The sequence below is a fragment of the Loxodonta africana genome, chromosome 8 (genome assembly GCF_030014295.1).
Source record: "Loxodonta africana isolate mLoxAfr1 chromosome 8, mLoxAfr1.hap2, whole genome shotgun sequence".
NCBI lineage: Eukaryota > Metazoa > Chordata > Mammalia > Proboscidea > Elephantidae > Loxodonta > Loxodonta africana.
In genome coordinates, this window is record NC_087349.1 from 26413530 (window position 1) to 26433140 (window position 19611).

The 19611-nt window shown below is 40.9% G+C and overlaps 1 protein-coding gene across 1 annotated transcript; it reads left to right on the forward strand.

Moving 5' to 3' along the window:
* The first annotated feature begins 17757 nt into the window (after positions 1–17757).
* Positions 17758–18736, forward strand: LOC100666059 (taste receptor type 2 member 16-like). Its single transcript, XM_003407024.3, has one exon. It carries the CDS (start codon positions 17855–17857, stop codon positions 18734–18736), a length of 882 nt encoding a protein of 293 aa, XP_003407072.1. The 5' UTR covers positions 17758–17854.
* The last annotated feature ends 875 nt before the right edge of the window (positions 18737–19611 follow it).

Below are 19611 nucleotides of genomic sequence, written 5' to 3' on the forward strand. Positions count from 1 at the left end.
TTCTTTTATAAGGACACCTGTCATTGGATTTAACAACAACAAAAAATAAAGTGTGTTGTCATTAAGTCAATTCTGACTCATAGCAACCCTATAGGACAGAGTAGAATTGCCCCATAGGGTTTCCAAGGAGCAGTTGATGGATTTGAACTGCTGACCTTTGGTAGCTGAGTTCTTAACCACAGTGCCACCAGGGCTCCACTGGATTTAAGACCCATCCTAAATCAAAGATGATCTCATTTCCTTCTCAAGACCTGCAAAGACCCTTTTTCCAAATAAAGTCACATTCACATATATTTTTAGGGGTGGCCACAATTCAACCCACTACACTAGGGTTACCCAAATCTTTTTGACGGTAGGTTTGGGGAGCAGGCCTGAAGTTATTTAGTAAATTTATTCCTCAGGGAAAGATCAATTGCCAACTAAAGACCAAATGTCAGAATAATCATAGTCATAGGTCTAACAGCAACCAAAGAAGGAATAAGGGAGGAACTTTCAATTCATTATCACTCAGCTCCTATTTATTCTGGATCTTCAAAGAAGCAGGGTAGGATTAGATGTGCAAGAGACTTATTTTAGAAATGCCTATGAAAGAAAAACGGAGGTAGCTGAAGAAGGCGAGGAGATTCTTCAAACCGTGATGCATTTGTGATGTTTGTGAAGGAGACAGAGCAGGAAGGAGGACTGTGTATGAAGAGTCTTAGATTGAAGTGCATTTGTAAGAAAGTGTTAGCCAGTCCAATGGGTATTTGTTGAGCCAAAGTTGTACAGCTGAAGTATCCCCTGCCTCACAGAAGTGGGCCAGCATTAGTACTGCCTCTGTCATAAGTTATTGACTAGAAGGAGCCCATGGGAAGAATGGCCTTAGCATGAGTGCAGAAGTGGATTCAGAAGGACAACAGCCAGTATGTTCCTAAAAGCAAAAGATCTGAATGATACATATTATAGCCATCAAAGTCTACCCCTTGTACCACACAGCTCTACTTTTCCACGAAGCTTCAGGGAGCATTCACAGTTCCTGTGATCCTTTCATCTTGAGTTGAAATTTAGATGAGGGGATGCTAAGAAATAAGGGACTCTATAAGCTATCAAAGATGTCCTCTGGCTCTCATATTTAGTTCTTCACTGCTTGCTAATGGCCCTCAGTTTCTGACTCCTCTGCAAGGTATGAGTACAATTTTGCATGAATGTGCTAACTCCATTGTCTTTGTAGGTATTTTTCCCCTTATAGCTTTCAAATGACTGAGTCATCACAAATGCAAAACAGCCATTCTATTAGAATATTTTCCCAGGTCACCACTGGTGAAATCTATAACAACTGGCCACCACATTGTGTTAGGGACCACTTGTGCCCTAAATAACACTCAGGTTGGCATACTCTTTACTGCCAGAATATGAATGAGCCAGTCCCAAAACTCCATCTTACCACCTGTTTCTTCAGACCATTATTGGTAACCACTTTTGTTAGTTCAGGTCTTCCAAGAAGCAGACAACAAAACAACACTAGATATGCAGGAGATTTCTTGGAGGAAATACCTTTTAAACTAAAAGAGAAGGAAGCTAGGGAAGGCAGAAGTATAATACGGAATAAGATGCAAGCCTAAACTTTATAAAGGAGAGGAGGAAGGAAAGAGGATGGGGTGGAAAGCTTCTTAGATTATAGTGAAGTTTTAAGAAAGTTTTGGCCAGGTTGATGGAGTATCCTCAAACAGTGCTCATCCAGTTGAGGAGTTCCCCATCTCACAGGAATGGACTTGACTTACCCCTCATCCCCACTCTGAGAGCAGTGCATAGGACCTTGGTACAAACGTGGTTGTGGACCCAGAAGAGCAGCAGCTGGGGCCATCAGTCGGTTACGTTTCCAACAGAAAGGATCTGAGCAGCACATTTTTATAGCTGCCAGAGCTCCTTTTCTGAGTTTATGTAAATGCTGTCCTTTAAAGTTCTGCAAGGCACAACTCTTTGATGTCCTTAAATATCTGAATATCTCCTGCACAAAATCTCCTCTCTCTTCAAAATCCATCATTTCCATCCTTTCCTCATTCTCAACTGATGTGACCTTGCTTCTAATCTCCCTCATGAAATAGGCATAATCAGAAAGGAACTTCCACATACTATTACCATTGTACCTACCAGCCCACCTACATATCTACCAGTCTCCTCCACTTGACTAGATCCCAGCTCCTATAATTTACTCCAGGACAAAGCTCCAGCAGAGCCAATCTCTCTCTCTCTTCTGCATCATCAATTTCTCTCTCTCTTCTAGATCACTCCCATCAAATACAAACATGCTGCTATTTATCTGTAAAACACATTGACTCACATCCTTCTCCAGGTACTAACCAATATCTCTGTTTCCCTGTATGGCAATACTTGTTTCCAATTCCTCTCCACATGCTCTCTTGAACCTGTCAAAGAGTAAACAGGTTGCTCTGTAAAAGCAAAGTTTTATTGAGGGCAAAAGATACAGTTCGAACTAGGAAACATCGGGTACAAACGAATGTACCAAGTGTTCCAATTTGCAGAAGACAAGCAGGGTGTTTTATGCAGTAAAATCAGGAGCTTATCAAACAAAAATTTGATTGGTTGACCTTTTAGAATTTGTTAGGAGATGGTCACAGGACAATTCCAGAATTTCAGAGGTTCTGGTTATCTGGCCATAACTGACTACTGCCTTCTTATGTAGTGACTTACAATGGCTTCTTAACCTTTGCAAATACCTGTAAGGGCCCCTTCTTGGAACATCCTTAAAAAAATCATTATTACATTCCTCTTGCTATTATAGCTTTCTGAGAGAAAATAATTCCTTCCTCTTATCTAGTTTAAACTGTACATTTCTCAAGCTTCTCAGTAAGCATTTCTGAGAATAATGGTCAGGTGTTATCCTTTATCAAAGTTAATTATAAGCCAGAAAAAGCAGAAGACAGTCTTAAAGCAAAAAGGAAGCTTGATTCAAAATGGGGTTTGATCTACACCTAAGTCTGCCATTTTGGTCATGCCAAGCACCTCAGATTTGAGCGCTCCTTTGCAAGCCTATCGGACTATTATTCCAATCAATTATTCTTCATAATTCTACCAAAACAGCTCTTGGCACAGTTACTGTTAACCTCCAGTTTCTAAAATACAATGGTCAATTCTAAATCTTTACCTTCGTTGATCAGTCACATTTCATACGATAGCTCAGCCCTTGAGGAAACACTTTTTTCTTCTTCTACCAGATTGCCTGTGTCTTCTTGGTCTCCTGTGCTCATTCCTCATTAACATGATCACTAAAGATTGAAGTGTTCCAAGGTTTGGTCCTCAGAGTTCTTATCTATCTACACTCACTCACAAGGTGATACCATGTAGTCCCATATGCATACATAACATTTATATATGCTGAGGACTCCCAAATTTATACCTTCTGCACAGACCTTATCCTTGAAGTGTAGGTATACCCTTGAGCTGCCCACTAACCATATCCAATCTGATGTCTAATATAGGTATCTCAATGGAAACCCTGGTGGTGTAGTGGTTAAGTGCTATGGCTGCTCACCGAGAGGTCAGCAGCTCGAATCTGCCAGGCGCTCTTTGGAAATTCTATGGGGCTGTTCTGTTACCTGAGAATGGCCTTGGTTCTTGTCTTTGGTGTAGGAAAGAATTCAAACACTGGGACAAATAGTGCCAAGCGAGCAGAGGTTTATTAGCAAGCAGAGGGTTAGTGGTAAAAGTACACTTGACTAGGCAGCATCAAGCAGGCTACTTAGGTAGAGAAAGAATCTGAGTGCCCCATTGCTTTTTTAGGGTTTTATACCCTTTTTGTCTCTTATCTGTCTCTGTTAACATTTAAAAGCCAGGACAGGACCCCCCATGAAAACTATTTCCTTGGCTTAAGGTTTAATTAGCAAGTTAGAAGTCTTATCAAGTTAGGGACTTTATCAAGTTAAGGACTTTATCAAATCAAAGACCCCTGTAAAGATCATTTCCTTGGCTTAAAGTTTGACTATGTAGGGACCATCTTACTGAGGAATATCACCGCCCCCCCCCCGCCTCTTCCTCTTCCTGAGTGCAAGTTCTCCCCCTTCCCTTTACAGTTCTACTCTGTTCTAAAGGGTCCCTATGAGTCGGAATCGACTCAACAGCACTGGGTTTGATTTTGGGGTTTTTTGGGGTATAAAATATATATATATAGGTGTCTCAAACTTAACATACTCAAACTCTTTCCTCTTCCCCAGGATCCAGAAGAGAGCCTGGTTCGTAATAGATATTTAATAAATATTTGCTGAATTAATGAAAGAACACAGTGGTAACTATCATAGTTTTTATATATCTGGGGAAAATTCTCTCACCTGTGAATTAAATTTGTAGTTGTTGTTAGGTACTGTCCAGTAGGTTCCGACTCATAGCAGCCCTATAGAACAGAGTAGGACTGCCCCGTAGGATTTCCGAGGAGCAGCTGATAGATTTGAACTGCCAACCTCTTGGTCAGCAGCTGAGCTCTTAACCACTACACCACCAGGGCTCTGTGAATTAAACTATGATCTGCTAAAACTAAATACTGTTTATTTCTTTGGCTAGTTTGCAAAATGGAAATAATAGAAAAGAATAGGATTTTCTTTGCTTCCAGCAAGGTTGATTATATGAATTCATGGTTAAACAGCATTTTATGTAAGATCAAACATTTTTGAAATGTGTCTCTTCTATGTGCATTTTATGATTCCCTCATTATTGTATTCATGGAAATACTTATGTAGGGAAGTTCTAAATCTATTGACAAGCTTGTGCCTAACGCACATTTGCCTGCCAAAGTGATGCATTTCATTGGAGTGCTTTTAATTGAAGTGATCTGATTTAAAGGCATTTAAACCTGATTTAAAGGCATTTAAAGGTCGAATTGGACAGACACTTGATAATTTCCAGCCCTACAGATTTTGAGAAAAGAAATGACAAGCATATATCAGATATGATTTGATTAAAGGCGTTTTTTACTATTGGTACCTTTTTTTTTCCTTGGCCCCCAGGGAATTATTTACAACTTTTGTTCTTCCGTTCCTTGTATGTTTGCGAGCTGAAGTTTGGGCATGAGGAGATAATTCCAGCAAAATAACACATGTGTACAGCATCTTCACTAATGAGAAAACATTGCTTTTAAGCTTTATTTTCTCCAGGGACATAGTACCAATAGAGCCTTCCTTGGCTTTGCAAAGAGAGTTGAGGCAACTTGTTGAGTGTCCTGAATTCTGGGCTGGGACATGACTGGGCAGGTTTGGCAACTCTTGTCCTCTCCCTTTGTCTTCCTCTCTTGTCTGTTTGCTATTCTAATTCCCCCTCCTGTTTTTTTCCTATGCTAGTCCTTTGGGCGGTACAGAGGTATCCCAAGGCATCCAGAAGGGTTAGCACCGCCGTAGGACACATAGCTGAAGAGTCACTGACCTTGTAAATGAAACAGCAGGTAATCAAGTAAAGATTTCTCACAGCTGTTCAGTAGCCCAGCTACCTGTCATTCTCTTTTACGACATAATATGAAGTAAGAATTTGTTCAACATGTCTCTCCAAGGTATTCTACCTCTGAAAACATTATACTTCCCCAAAATAAGAGCAAGGATTTTTTTTTTTTAAACAGTGGTACATCATTTCTGAAAAAAACTCACTTCTTTTACATATTGAAAATGTCTCAGCTTGGACCTAAGTTGTGTCTCCATTGAAATCAGATAAATCTATTCATGACTGAAGCATTCTGAGGAGTGACTGTGGTTCTCCTGTATATGCAAGGACCTAAGTCATCCCAAAGGAGCTCTGATTGCTCAGTGGTTAGAGTACTCCACTGCTAATCAAAAGGAAGGTGGTTCGAACCCACCAGCAGCTCCTCGGGAGACAGATGTGGCAGCCTGCTTCCATTAAGATTACAGCCTTGGAAATCCTATGGGGCAGTTTTACTCTGTCCTATAGGGTTTTTTATAGGGTCACTATTATATGAGTTGGAATCGACTCAACAGCAACAGGTTTGGTTTGGTTTTGGAAGTCATCCCAGTGGTACAAGGAACCAGACATGCTGTGCATTTAACCAGTAATTCTCTAATTTTGTCAAGTGTAAGAATCACCTAGAAGGCTGATTAAAATGCAGATTGTTCAGCCCCCCTGCTGTTTTTGCTGAGTAAGTCTGGACTGGGGCCCTAGAATTTACATTTCTAACAGTCTCCCAGGTGCTGTTGATGTTGCTGACCCACAGAACACCCTTTGAGAACCATTGCTTTAGACAGAGCAGTCAGTGTTTTATCCTTCTTCCCTAGCCCCTCCCAGCCTCATGGGCTTATATTATGTCCTAGGGAGAGGCAGTCAAAGTAAATAATACATCTCTGGGACTAACTGGAAACCCCGGTGGCTTAGTGGTTAAGTGCTGTGGCTGCTAACCAAAGGGTCGGCAGTTCAAATCCACCAGGTGCTCCTTGGAAACTCTATGGGGCAGTTCCACTCTGTCCTGTAGGGAACTGATTTGAGGGCACTAGGTTTGGCTTTTGGTTTGGGGATTAACTAGGAAACCTGGTGATGTAGTGGTTAAATGCTACGGCTGCTAACCAAGAGGTGGCAGTTCAGGTCTGCCAGGAGCTCCTTGGAAACTCTGTGGGGCAGCTCTACTCTCTCCTATAGGGTAGCTATGAGTCGGAATTGACTCGAGGGCACTGGGTTTGTTTTTTTTTTTTGGTGTTGGGATTAACTAACTATAACAGAAGTGGCATGGGAGTTATTCTCCTCCACAGTACCACAGATCAAGCCTTGCCCCTTGAGAGTCTGAAGGTTCCCAGGAGTGAGGAATAGTACCTAGTGAGAATGATGAAAGCACGCAGTACTTAGTGGGGCTCCATATGTCACTTGAATCTTAGTTGTTTGGTTGTTGGAGTGGTGTTTTTTACTTCTTGTGGTCAGAATTTTGACTAAGGCCTTCGAGTTGGCCTCATTTTTGTATTAAATTAGACTTCTTGTATTTCCTATAATTCGAAATTTGCCAGTTGACTAGGTCATGCTCCCAGGGCTTCAGTAATGTGTACATTGAATAAATTGGAGACTAAACACATTAACGCTTTGATTCTTATTTAAAGGATGAGATAGGAAGCAAAGAAAGAAAAAAACACCTGCTTCAGGCCACACAGGTCTATGGCAGAATCAGAAATGAGAGGTAATGATGCTCTTTAACCCAACCCTGAACACTTTACCTTTTAGTTACTGTTAGATGTCCTTTAAAATGCTGCCCATTTGGGAACCAACGCCACATGTGAAAGATCAACTCTGATTGTTACAAAATGCCAGTAGCCACGGAAGAAAATTTGCTTGACTAATTGGAAAGCATCTGAATCCACTGTTCTTTGACAAATCTGGAATTGCTTTAAGAACAGTCAAAGGCATTAAAACTCCATGACAGACCTGTGAGAGGAGGTGATCCATTTTTCAGGAAGAGAGTTGTGGAGGGGAAGGCGGTTAAACAACATGGGCTGTTCATCCCGGGGTGAGGAACAGGGCATTGGTGAAATCGTTTTTCCCACAGTATTAAAGACTGGCTGGAATCTTCCTCCTCAGAATAGGAATATACATGGGGAAAAATGAGACGGAGCCACAAGCTAAACGAAAGCTTACCCTACCCTATGTTGGAGTGAAAGTAGGCTTAAGTTACCTCTAAAGCTGAATTATGTTTAGATGTACATAACAGAGAAGCTAAAAGTGGTGTGGTGAGTGTAATTCTCTGTAGGTGCTTCAGAGAAGAAGGCTGCAATTAGAAACCATGGTCCTACACCACAATTTTGTATAGTGTGCAGGCGTTAATACTATTCCATAACTAAAACATGCATAAAGTTCGTGAATGGTTGGAAAGGATTAAGGAATAGCTTTGAACATTTCATTTATAGTTACAGAAAAGTTGTGCTTTTTTTAGGATAATCAGTGTATCAGATTTCCGGGTGATGTCAAAAGAAGCTGATGCATATTCACAAATTCGAGAACTAAGAAAGCATCCAGAAAATTTACTTTGTATGAATGGACTCAGGGAAAAACTACACTTCAAGAGAAGCGTCTTCATAGTATAAATCAACAAAAAATATTTCCTGGAGAACTGGGCACTCCTGTCATTCTTTCAACTACTAACAGCTTGTGAAACGAAGAGTCAACTTCAACCTACAGATGATTCTCAAGGTAAAGTATATGTAGCAGTTTTGTTCTTCTCACCACCCATGCAGGGTGTTTTCTCCACAGAGGTGGCTCTAAGTCAGTGTATCTCAAACTCAGCTGCTGCCCTTTAGAATCAGGTGGGGTGATTTTAAAAACTAATGATGTCCAGGCTACTCCCACACATAACAAGTCAGAATATTGGGGACGGGACTTGGGGCTCAGTTATTGTGTTTAAAGCCCTCTAGGATACGCTATGAGTCGGAATTGACTCGATGGCACTGGGTTTTTTTTTTGCGGGGGTGGTTAGGTTACTCCAATGAGCAGCTTTAAGTCTCAAAGTCTTCTCAAGCAAAACTCATGTTGTAACATATAGTACCTAAGTAGCCTACTTGTCTTTATATATGAGCTGATTTGTCATAGCAGTGTTACTCTTTTCTGCTATTGACATTTTCTCTGTGTATAAGCCCAGGGACACTTACTAAATGTGGGTACTTATAAATGACAAATACAGGCAATCATGAATTACAAATCAACAACAACTAAAGTTTGGTTACCTAGTTCTTAGAGTTGGTATGTGTACTAGTTTCCTATTGCTGCTGTAAGAAATTACCACAAACTTAGTGGCCTACAACAACTCAAATGTATTATCTTACAGTTCTGGGGGACCAACGTCTGAAGTGGGTCTTCTATGCCTCAAATCAAAGTATAGCTGAGTTGCCTTCCGTATGAAGGTTCTAGGGGAGAATTCATTCTTCTTTTCCTGCTTCTAGAAGCTGCCTTCATTCCCTGACTTCTGGCCGCATCACTCACCTCTGTTTCCATCATCACCTCTCCTCTAGCCCTGATCCCCCTGCCTCCCTCTTACGAAGACTTTTTGATTACAGTTGGTCCCGTCCATATTTTCCAGAATTATCTCCTCATCTCAAGATCCTCCACTTAGTCATGTCTGCAAAGCCCCTTTTGCCATGTAACATATTCACAGGTTTTGGGGATTAGGACATGGACATTTTGGAGGGACATTTATTCTGCCTGCAATGGTGTAAAAATAAACTACCATGTGGTGGGGGCATATTGCTGAATTCAGACTGAATTAATTTGGGGTCCAATTTGCCAGTCCCGTTGGTCCAAACACTGGTCAGTGACGCAGTAGTGCAGATCATGGGAACTACTCTCACCACAATGTCACATGTGATTTACAGGACCTTACAATCGTCGTTGTCCCTATTCAACTTCAGTGCATTTGTTCACATAAAATGCCACAAGACACAAGTTTTTTTTCCTAAAAGAGATAGCTGCCAATTTGGGCACATTTACATTTTAGCATCTTTGCCGATTTCAATTGTTTGTATGTCATAGAAATATACTACATGTAATAATAGCGTGCATTTCTCTACCAGGCTAGGAGGCTGGGTTTTTGGGCTCCAAGGCCCTTACACTTACAGTAGAACACGTGGCTCTGTAGTCTGTTCTCTCTGTCTTAGTCATTCATTCAGCAGATATTTTCTGAGTACCTACTAGGTGCTGCAAGGAGCCTTGATGGTGCAATGGTTAAGTACTCGGATACTAACCAAAAGGTTAGTGGTTCGAAGCCCCCCAGCGGCTCTGTGGAAGAAAAAGAACCTGACGATCTGCTCCCATAGAGGCTGTAGCCTAGCACACCCTATGGGGCAGTTCTACTCTGTCATAAGCGATCACTATGAGTTGAAATCAATGTGACAGCACCTAACAACAACAGATAGGTGCTGCAGTGTCCTAGTTGCTGAATCAAGGAGCTCGTGAACACGCATTTTCGGCAGCACTTTAAAGAACCTTTGGATCACAAAATAAACCTGATTGTTAGAGTTCTCATTGAAAGCCCTTGCTCTCTTATCATTGACTGAGTTTAAGGGTAAGTTTGTCTGGGCTAAACATTTGTTAAAACTAAAGTTCTGGGATTTTTTGTTTTATTTTGTGTGTGTGTATGTGTGTATATTTATTTTGATTTTTGTTTAACTCAAGAATTTTTCTGCCCCATATCCATAAAAGGACTACCTGGAGTCTTCTAGGTTTTAAACTAAATATTTAATTTATGAACGCTATAAATTTGTAAACCTGGTTCTTCCCTAAGCTTTTAGGTTCAGAGTACAAATCTTACTATGTAATTTATAGGGCTAGTAAACTTTAACAATCATATTTAAAGGGAGCTTATGATTCAATGATTTACATACATAGTTAAAGACCTTCAAATATTAAACTGCATTAATTTAATATATTCAGTATCTTTTTAATACCTTCATTTGCCTTATAAACTTTCAAGAAATATTTATAAGATATTTAAGTTTTCTCAAATGTTCTAATTAGAAATATAAACTTAGTCAGATTTTAATATGGCTAGAGGAACCGTTGGAGACTATACTGCTATTCAGGGGAGGGACTGGAATGTTAGATATCTGGCAGGAGGAAGAAGAGACGAATGCAATGAAAATATGTCCCACACGACTTTCAAATGTTCCACCAGAGACCATCTAGGTGAAATCAGTTTTCACCTAAACCTAGACATAAAACTTACTGAGCTCCATGTATTTTTTTACACATTCTTAAACACTGAGTTTCCCAGAATGGGATGTGTTGTTTACATCTCCATTTCTGAGTCCTCCGCGGGGATTCCACACCCATTTCAGCCTCTCCTCCCAGGTTCTCTGCTCCTTCAAGGAAAGTTTAATGGTGTGTTGTGCACTGACCCGATTGCTCATGGATGTGGAATAGTTATCACCCCAGATACTCATTCATTTTCCAAGTGCCCACCCATCCTTTCTAAATCTGAAAAATATATATATATATACAGTATTTCCACTTCACAGAGTCCCATGCAATCCTTAATTTGTCTGGAATTCTTCGCACACACGCTGTGTCTTACTTGATACCTGATAGTCAGTGACAGGTGGACCCCCCAGTTATTTGCAAGCAGAAAGATATTAGTGGGCACAGTCTTCTTCCAGAGCCTCTGGCTTGGTCTGAAGACCCTTTTATCTAGAGGTAGGGGCCTACCTCTCCCCATATTCTAGATCCTCACTGTTGAGGATCCAACCACAGAGCTGAGACATATCACCTTTAGAGCCCCAAATCTTAACTGATGCCCCTCCTTCTAATTCTGCTCCTCTCCTACCCTGAGAATAGCCAATGTGCCCATTCTCCTTTGCCCCTTCTCTCCATTAAGAACTAGGCTTTGTGGGGTGGAAGAAATTGAGTTCATGTCTCTATTGAAATCTATATTTTCAAGCAAAGTTTTGCTATAAATTAACCTCACTCTGACTTGCATGAACTAGGACTGATCTGTAAAAGTTTTACTCTGTACTAACTTGTGAAACTTATTTCAAGCTCTAAAACAGCACAGCATTTTTTAGAAGAGAGCTCTTTTCTTTGCCTGTGATCAGGCACTTGACATGTGTGTTATCAAACACCAGTTGGAGTGCTGTAAGGATCATCTGTGGAGACCACACAGGCAGACGTTTACAGCTCTGAGATTGCAAGTAACTCGAATTACTCTTAATATTTTCCTCTATCTCTGCCTGTGCTTCTGTAACATTTCAGCAGCACGCACTACCGTAAGTCAGAATTTACCTCTCCAGTCCTGGAACTCCATTCCATGAGTATGTCACTCACTTTTTGTAGAAAGAGTAGAACAATACACTAGGAAGGACTCCACGTTTTTAAAAACTAGCATGTCAATGGCTGCTAGTTTAATAGACACTTCCAGGCTGTGATTCAAAGAGGGAATAATGGGGACTGTAATAAATTCCCATAGACAAGGTACATCCAACTTTGTCTAAAATGTCTATAGTCTCGAACAATGCTTCTCCTTAACCTATAATGTGGTTTCTGCAATTCTGGCAGTTTCCTTCTGATTCTGGGATAGAATGCTAAGAAACATCTTGGAATGAGTCCAGCTGGCTTCCAGTCCTCTGCACCACGGTTGCTAGAAATTCTTAAATCGTATCTTTGGTCATTCTAGGATAATGATTTAATCCCAGATATTATTGTTGTTTACACCAGCAAAGAAACCTGAGTATGTGATTTAATCATTTCTTGAGCCTTTGAGATTCAGGTAAAGCTTCGTCAAAATCCAAATTATAGACTTGGGACAGGTTGAGCCTCCCAACAAGACCCACACCTTACTATCTCAATTTTTGAAGTCTATTCTACTGAGTCTATAGGAACTTCTCACTTGCTCCTCTCATCATAGACAGACTCAGAGTCCTATCTCTTTACAAATTCTGTGAGAAATTCAAAAGTCTCCGTACTCATATGAATCAGAAACTTTCCTGATCATTTCTTACGTGGAACAGAAGAACCATATAAGGCATATTCCTGTCTCTCTGCTCCCTTCCGAAAAGCCAGCACCCCTTTTATAATATCCTCCTTCCACGCGCAGCTCCTGTAAACTGTTGTGCTCTTTGTTCTGGCTGCTTTGCTTGCTGGGAACAGCCATACCATAAGATCTGCATTTTCCTAGATCTACTTTTCTCCATCTTGTTACAAATTTATATTTTTAAGTTTTATTGAGAACACAATTTATATATAAATATATTTATTGCTTTTTGAATACATTATAAGTGTTTTTATTAAACCATTTTACCATTCTTGTATTATTTGTGAAATTCAGGTGTGTAGAATTAAGTTTATTCAGAGAGAGGAAAAATATTATCAGACCACGTGCTACCTCTTTCTCTCCCTTTTTGACATTATTCTACAAACTCGGTCCCAAGGTTTCTAAGTGGTTTAAACTATAGGATTTTATTCTGTTCATGAAACAAAATTTCGGAGTTAAGTCGCATCAGTATTAATTCGCGTTCAACAGTATCAGCTTCTGTGTTGACTTCTCTGAAATTTCCCTGCTTTCCTTTTAGAGTCACAAAATGGCTGTTGCAGCTCGTGGCCTCGTGAGCTCACGGAATAACACCTAACACAGGAAGAAAAAAGGCAAGAATTTTTTTCTCACGAGTCTCTCTTATCGAAGATGAATGTCTTTCACAGAAGACCTCATCAGATTTCTCCTCTGTTCCCAGGGCCCACAATTGTTTGTCATGGCCAAACCAAACCAGAAACAGAACCAATAAAAAAAAAGAGTCTGGCATTTTTGGCCCTTCAAGTAAGTGGCAGGTTCTGACAAAATGCAGGAAGTCATCTTTGGGGAAGGCAAACAAATGCCTCCATGTTCTTTTGCTATCATGTGACTACAACACAGTTTATCTGTTACTCAGGCAATGATCATTTATACAGTTACCAGTCTGTCTTAGTCATCTAGTGCTGCTGTAACAGAAATACCTCAAGTGGATGGCTTTAACAAAGAGAAATTTATTTTGTCACAGTAAAAAACAGCTAAAAGTCCAAATCCAGGGTGTTGGCTCCAGGGGAAGGCTTTCTCCTTCTGTTGGCTCTGGAAGAAGGTCCTTATCTTCAATATTTCCCTGGTCGAGGAGCTTCTCAGGCACAGGTACTCCATGTCCAAAGGATGTTCTCTGCTCCTGGTGCTGCTTTCTTGATGATATGAGGTCCCCAACTCTCTGCTTGCTTCCCTTTCCTTTTTATCTCTTGAGACATAAAAGGTGGTACAAGCCACACCCCAGGGAAACTCACTTTACCTTGGGTCAGGGAGGTGACCTAAATAAGTACGTTACATCCCACCCTAATCCCTTTTAACATAAAATTACAATGACAAAGTGGAGGACAACCACACAATACTGGGAATCATGGCCTAAGCAAGTCGACACATATTTTTGGTAGACATAATTCAATCCATGAAGCTGTCCTTTGCTATTACAAACAATTCTAAAATAAACAGACTTGTAAATGTATACTTGCATATAAGTGTAAGAATTTCTCCACATTTTTTTTTTTTTATATAATACCTAGAAGTAGAATGCTTGTAGAATAAGGTATTTAAATGTTTTAATTTATAAAATATAACCAATTTTTTTCCCGTGTAACTATATTACATAAAGATTTCCATGTCTTTTCTTAAACTTGACATTATCCAATTTCTATTTGATTCTTTATGTGAAGAATGAAAAGTGTTTCTCATTTTATTTGCATTTCTCTGATTACTAGTGAGGTTGAACATCTCTTTGGGTTTTTATTGGTTATTATTGGTTACCATTTGGTGAATTGACTACTCTTTTATCTGCCTATTTTCTTTTTTTTTTTTCCAATAAGTTTTTATGAGTCCTTTATATACATATTCTAGATACTAATCTTTTTTCTGACATATATGTGTGAATGTATATACCATATAGGAAACTCTGGTGGCGCAGTGGTTAAGAATTACAGCTGCTAACCAAAAGATCTGCGGTTTGAATTTACCAGGCACTCCTTGGAAACCCTATGGGGCAGCTCTACTCTGTCCTGTTGGGTCGCTATGAGTCAGAATTGGGTTTTATATAGCATATATGTATGTATGTGTATGTACACATATATGATATGTATAGTATTTTTTGCTTACCAAAAACAAAAACCAAACCCAGTGCTATCGAGTCGATTCCGACTCGTAGCGACCCTATAGGACATATTAGAACTGCCCCATAGAGTTTCCAAGGTGCGCCTGGTGGATTTGAACTGCCGACCCTTTGGTTAGCAGCCATAGCACTTAACCACTATGCCACTTTTTTTTTTATTAACTTTTATTGAGCTTCAAGTGAACGTTTACAAATCCAATCAGTCTGTCACATATAAGTTTACATACATCTTACTCCCTTCCCCCACTTGCTCTCCCCCTAATCAGTCAGCCCTTTCAGTCTCTCCCTTCGTGACAATTTTGCCAGCTTCCCTCTCTCTCTATCCTCCCATCCCCCCTCCAGACAAGAGATGGCAACACACTCTCAAGTGTCCACCTGATATAATTAGCTCACTCTTCATCAGCATCTCTCTCCCACCCACTGACCAGTCCCTTTCATGTCTGATGAGTTGTCTTCGGGGATGGTTCCTGTCCTGTGCCAACAGAAGGTCTGGGGACCATGGCCACCGGGATTCCTCTAGTCTCAGTCAGACCATTAAGTCTGGTCTTTTTATGAGAATTTGGGGTCTGCATCCCACTGATCTCCTGCTCCCTCAGGAGTTCTCTGTTGTGCTCCCTGTCAGGGCAGTCATCGATTGTGGCCAGGCACCAACTAGTTCTTCTGGTCTCAGGATGATGTAGGTCTCTGGTTCATGTGGCCCTTTCTGTCTCTTGGGCTCTTAGTTGTCGTGTGACCTTGGTGTTCTTCATTTTCCTTTGCTCCAGGTGGGTTGAGACCAACTGATGCATCTTAGATGGCCGCTTGTTAGCATTTAAGACCCCCGATGCCACATTTCGAAGTGGGATGCAGAATGTTTTCATACTAGAATTATTTTGCCAATTGACTTAGAAGTCCCCTCAAACCATGGTCCCCAGACCCCCGCCCTTGCTCCGCTGACCTTTGAAGCATTCATTTTATCCCGGAAACTTCTTTGCTTTTGGTCCAGTCCAATTGAGCTGACCTTCCATGTATTGAGTGTTGTCCTTCCCTTCACCTAAAGCAGTTCTTATCTACTGATTAATCAATAAAAAACCCTCTCCCTCCCTCCCTCCCTCCCCCCTTCGTAACCACAAAAGTATGTGTTCTTCTCAGTTTTTACTATTTCTCAAGATCTTATAATAGTGGTCTTATACAATATTTGTCCTTTTGCCTCTGACTAATTTCGCTCAGCATAATGCCTTCCAGGTTCCTTCATGTTATGAAATGTTTCACAGATTCATCACTGTTCTTTATCGATGCGTAGTATTCCATTGTGTGAATATACCACAATTTATTTACCCATTCATCCGTTGATGGACACCTTGGTTGCTTCCAGCTTTTTGCTATTGTAAACAGAGCTGCAATAAACATGGGTGTGCATATATCTGTTTGTGTAAAGGCTCTTGTATCTCTAGGGTATATTCCGAGGAGTGGGATTTCTGGGTTGTATGGTAGTTCTATTTCTAACTGTTTAAGATAACGCCAGATAGATTTCCAAAGTGGTTGTACCATTTTACATTCCCACCAGCAGTGTATAAGAGTTCCAATCTCTCCGCAGCCTCTCCAACATTTTTTATTTTGTGTTTTTTGGATTAATGCCAGCCTTGTTGGTGTGAGATGGAATCTCATCATAGTTTTAATTTGCATTTCTCTAATGGCTAATGATCGAGAGCATTTTCTCATGTATCTGTTGGCTGCCTGAATATCTTCTTTAGTGAAGTGTGTGTTCATATCCTTTGCCCACTTCTTGATTGGGTTGTTTGTCTTTTTGTGGTTGAGTTTTAACAGAATCGTGTAGATTTTAGAGATCAGGCGCTGGTCGGAGATGTCATAGCTGAAAATTCTTTCCCAGTCTGTAGGTGGTCTTTTTACTCTTTTGGTGAAGTCTTTAGATGAGCATAGGTGTTTGATTTTTAGGAGCTCCCAGTTATCTGGTTTCTCTTCGTCATTTTTAGTAATGTTTTGTATTCTGTTTATGCCTTGTATTAGGGCTCCTAGGGTTGTCCCTATTTTTTCTTCCATCATCTTTATCGTTTCAGTCTTTATGTTTAGGTCTTTGATCCACTTGGAGTTAGTTTTTGTGCATGGTGTGAGGTATGGGTCCTGTTTCATTTTTTTGGAAATGGATATCCAGTTATGCCAGCACCATTTGTTAAAAAGACTATCTTTTCCCCAATTAACTGACACTGGTCCTTTGTCAAATATCAGCTGCTCATACGTGGATGGATTTATATCTGGGTTCTCAATTCTGTTCCATTGGTCTATGTGCCTGTTGTTGTACCAGTACCAGCACTACGCCACTTTTTGCTTACTAAAAGTAAACTCCAGAATGAGGAAAGAATTATCCACCTGTGTGCAGGATCTCAGGGCACAGCTGGCTAATCTTGAGCAATGTGAGCAGTGACAAAAACAACCTCACTATGTGCAACAAGAACAACTCCAAAAGATATATAAAGCTTATGCTCAAGGCATTGGAATTTGCAGAAGACCAACAGCTAAGGATTCGATGCCTGGATTGGAGGAAATGGACAAAGGAGTGTGCAGTGATTTCTCTGAGTTTCAATATCCAAAGGCCAGTTAAGGAGAGTGGCCTACATTGGGTAGTGGTAGTTGAGGGTCTTGAGTTTCAGCAGTTTTCCAGGTGGAGTCTCCCTACAAAATCTTTTCATTATTATTTTTGTTTACCCTCACCCTTTAGTTGTAGCATCCACCCCGGCTACTATGGAAACTGGGGAGAGAGGTTTTCTCAGGTTGGTGTTGATCAAGCAGAATAAAAACATCGTACAGAACATGACTGAATAGTGAAGTATTTATCATTCCTGGGCTCAAATTTTATGCTAAAAGAGTGAAGATATCATTTAAAGAAGATGGAGGAAGAAGCTAAGGACACCTCAGATAGATAAAGAGGAAAGAAAAAGCATGGTTATAAAATAAGTATGCTTTTTTATGGGAATAACCAAATCATCTCAGGAGCAAGAACCTACACCCAAACAAATTTTCCCTGCATCCAGGCCTGACAGTACACCAGCAAGCAAAGCATAAGCAAATCCAGCAATGGGAAAATGGAAAAGTCAGAAATGAGCTACGAAAACTTTGCATCCAGAGAGAGGTGGTGTCCTGCACGAAGCAGTGTTGGGACCAAGCACTTCTTCCCTATCTAGAAATTGCTGCAGAGATTCTGAGTCCAGGAAGATACTTTGGAGTGGAAGGTGATGCCCATCCAACTCACAGTCTTCTTCATTATCATTTATGTGCTCCTGTCTTTGACAATCATTGTGCAGAGCAGCTTAGTTGTTGCACTGCTAGGCAGGGAGTGGGTGCGGGTCAAAAGACTGTCACCCGTGGACATGATTCTCACCAGCCTGGGCATTTCCCACTTCTGTCGGCAGTGGGCCTCAATGCTGTACAACTTTTGTTCCTACTTTGATCCTAATTTCGTATTTTGGTACTCATCAGTCATCTGGGACTTTGCTAATAATGCTACATTTTGGTTCACCAGCTTGCTTGCTGTATTCTACTGCGTCAAGGTCTCTTCCTTCACCCACCCCATCTTCCTTTGGCTGAAGTGGAGAATTTCAAGATTGGTTCCTCGGCTGTTGCTGGGTTCTCTGCTGGTTTCTTGTGTGACAATCATCCCTTCAACAGCTAGGAGTCACACCCAGTTTCAGATCGCCACGGAGAATTCCCCTAGCAACAGCACTGTGACTGACAGACTTAAGATATTCCATCTGTATGTTAGCCTGCCTCAGCAAATGGTTACGTTGATTATTCCTTTCCTTCTGTTCCTGGCCTCCACCACCTTGCTCATGTCCTCACTCTCGCAACACTTGGAGCAGATGCAAGACCGCAACACTGGCCACTGCAACTCCAGCATGAAAACTCACTCCACAGCCCTTAGGTCTCTTGCCGTCTTCCTTATCTTCTTTACCTCTTACTTTCTGACCTTATTTGTCTCCCTTTTAGCTGTCCTGTTTGAGAAGAGGTCCTGGTTCTGGGCCTGGGAAGCTGTCATCTACACTGTAAGCTGTATTCATTTCACTTCACTGATGCTGAGCAGCCCTGCATTGAGAAAGTTTCTAAAGAAAGGGCACTGAGGCTGACTGCCAGGCCTTCAGGATCTCAGCTTCCAACTACCACAAGCCTTAGCAAGATATTTTTCCTAAAGACAGTTTCATCTCTTAAGGAATGTTGGTGTCAGGGGTTACAAATTCTTCTTTTTTTTTTTCACATTTTGTACATATTGGGCACATCTGATAAACTGACATTCTGTCTCTGCCATTAGAAGACTGAAACACCTACTGAGGAAAACCCATCCTAAGGAAAAAAGGATGTAGGTATCTCAAGCTTCACTGAGAAAGAAAGACTTAGTCCCTGGTGGTGGTGTTGTCCTTGGGTGCCTTTGAGTTGGTTCTGGCTGATAGCAACACCATGTACAACAGAACCAAATGCTGCCCAGTCCTGTGCCATCCCACAATCATTGCTATGTTTGAGCACACTGTTGCAACCACTGTGTCAATCCATCTCATTAAGGGTCTCCCTCTTTTTCACTGACCCTCTATCTTACCAAGCATGCTGTCCTTCTTCAGGGGGGAATGGAAATTCTGATCTTGTCTGGGTCTATCAATCTGATTTTTCTCCCAGTCTGGTCATCCCTTGAATTCATATTTGAAATTAAGAAGGTCAAGGGTTGGAATATAAGTAAAAGCTCAAAGACAATTTTCACCGAAGACTCTGTGCCATTTGATGTCTCTCAGCAGCATGCTTTGAACCTATTGCACAGAAATGGAAGCGAAGCATTCCTTCCCACATCTATGCAACACTCCATGCCACCTTGGCATCTCTCTAGCTCCACATTCAACTGCAATTGAAGGTGGGATGGAATCTGGTGGACATAGTAATGTCTAGGGAGCAGAGTCATAACCAGCCAAGAAGGGACTGAGCAGAAAAAAAGAAAAAAAAAAACTATCAA

Excerpts from the sequence above, each read along its gene's own strand:
- LOC100666059 (XM_003407024.3), top strand. The coding sequence starts at position 17,855 with ATGCCCATCCAACTCACAGTCTTCTTCATTATCATTTATGTGCTCCTG.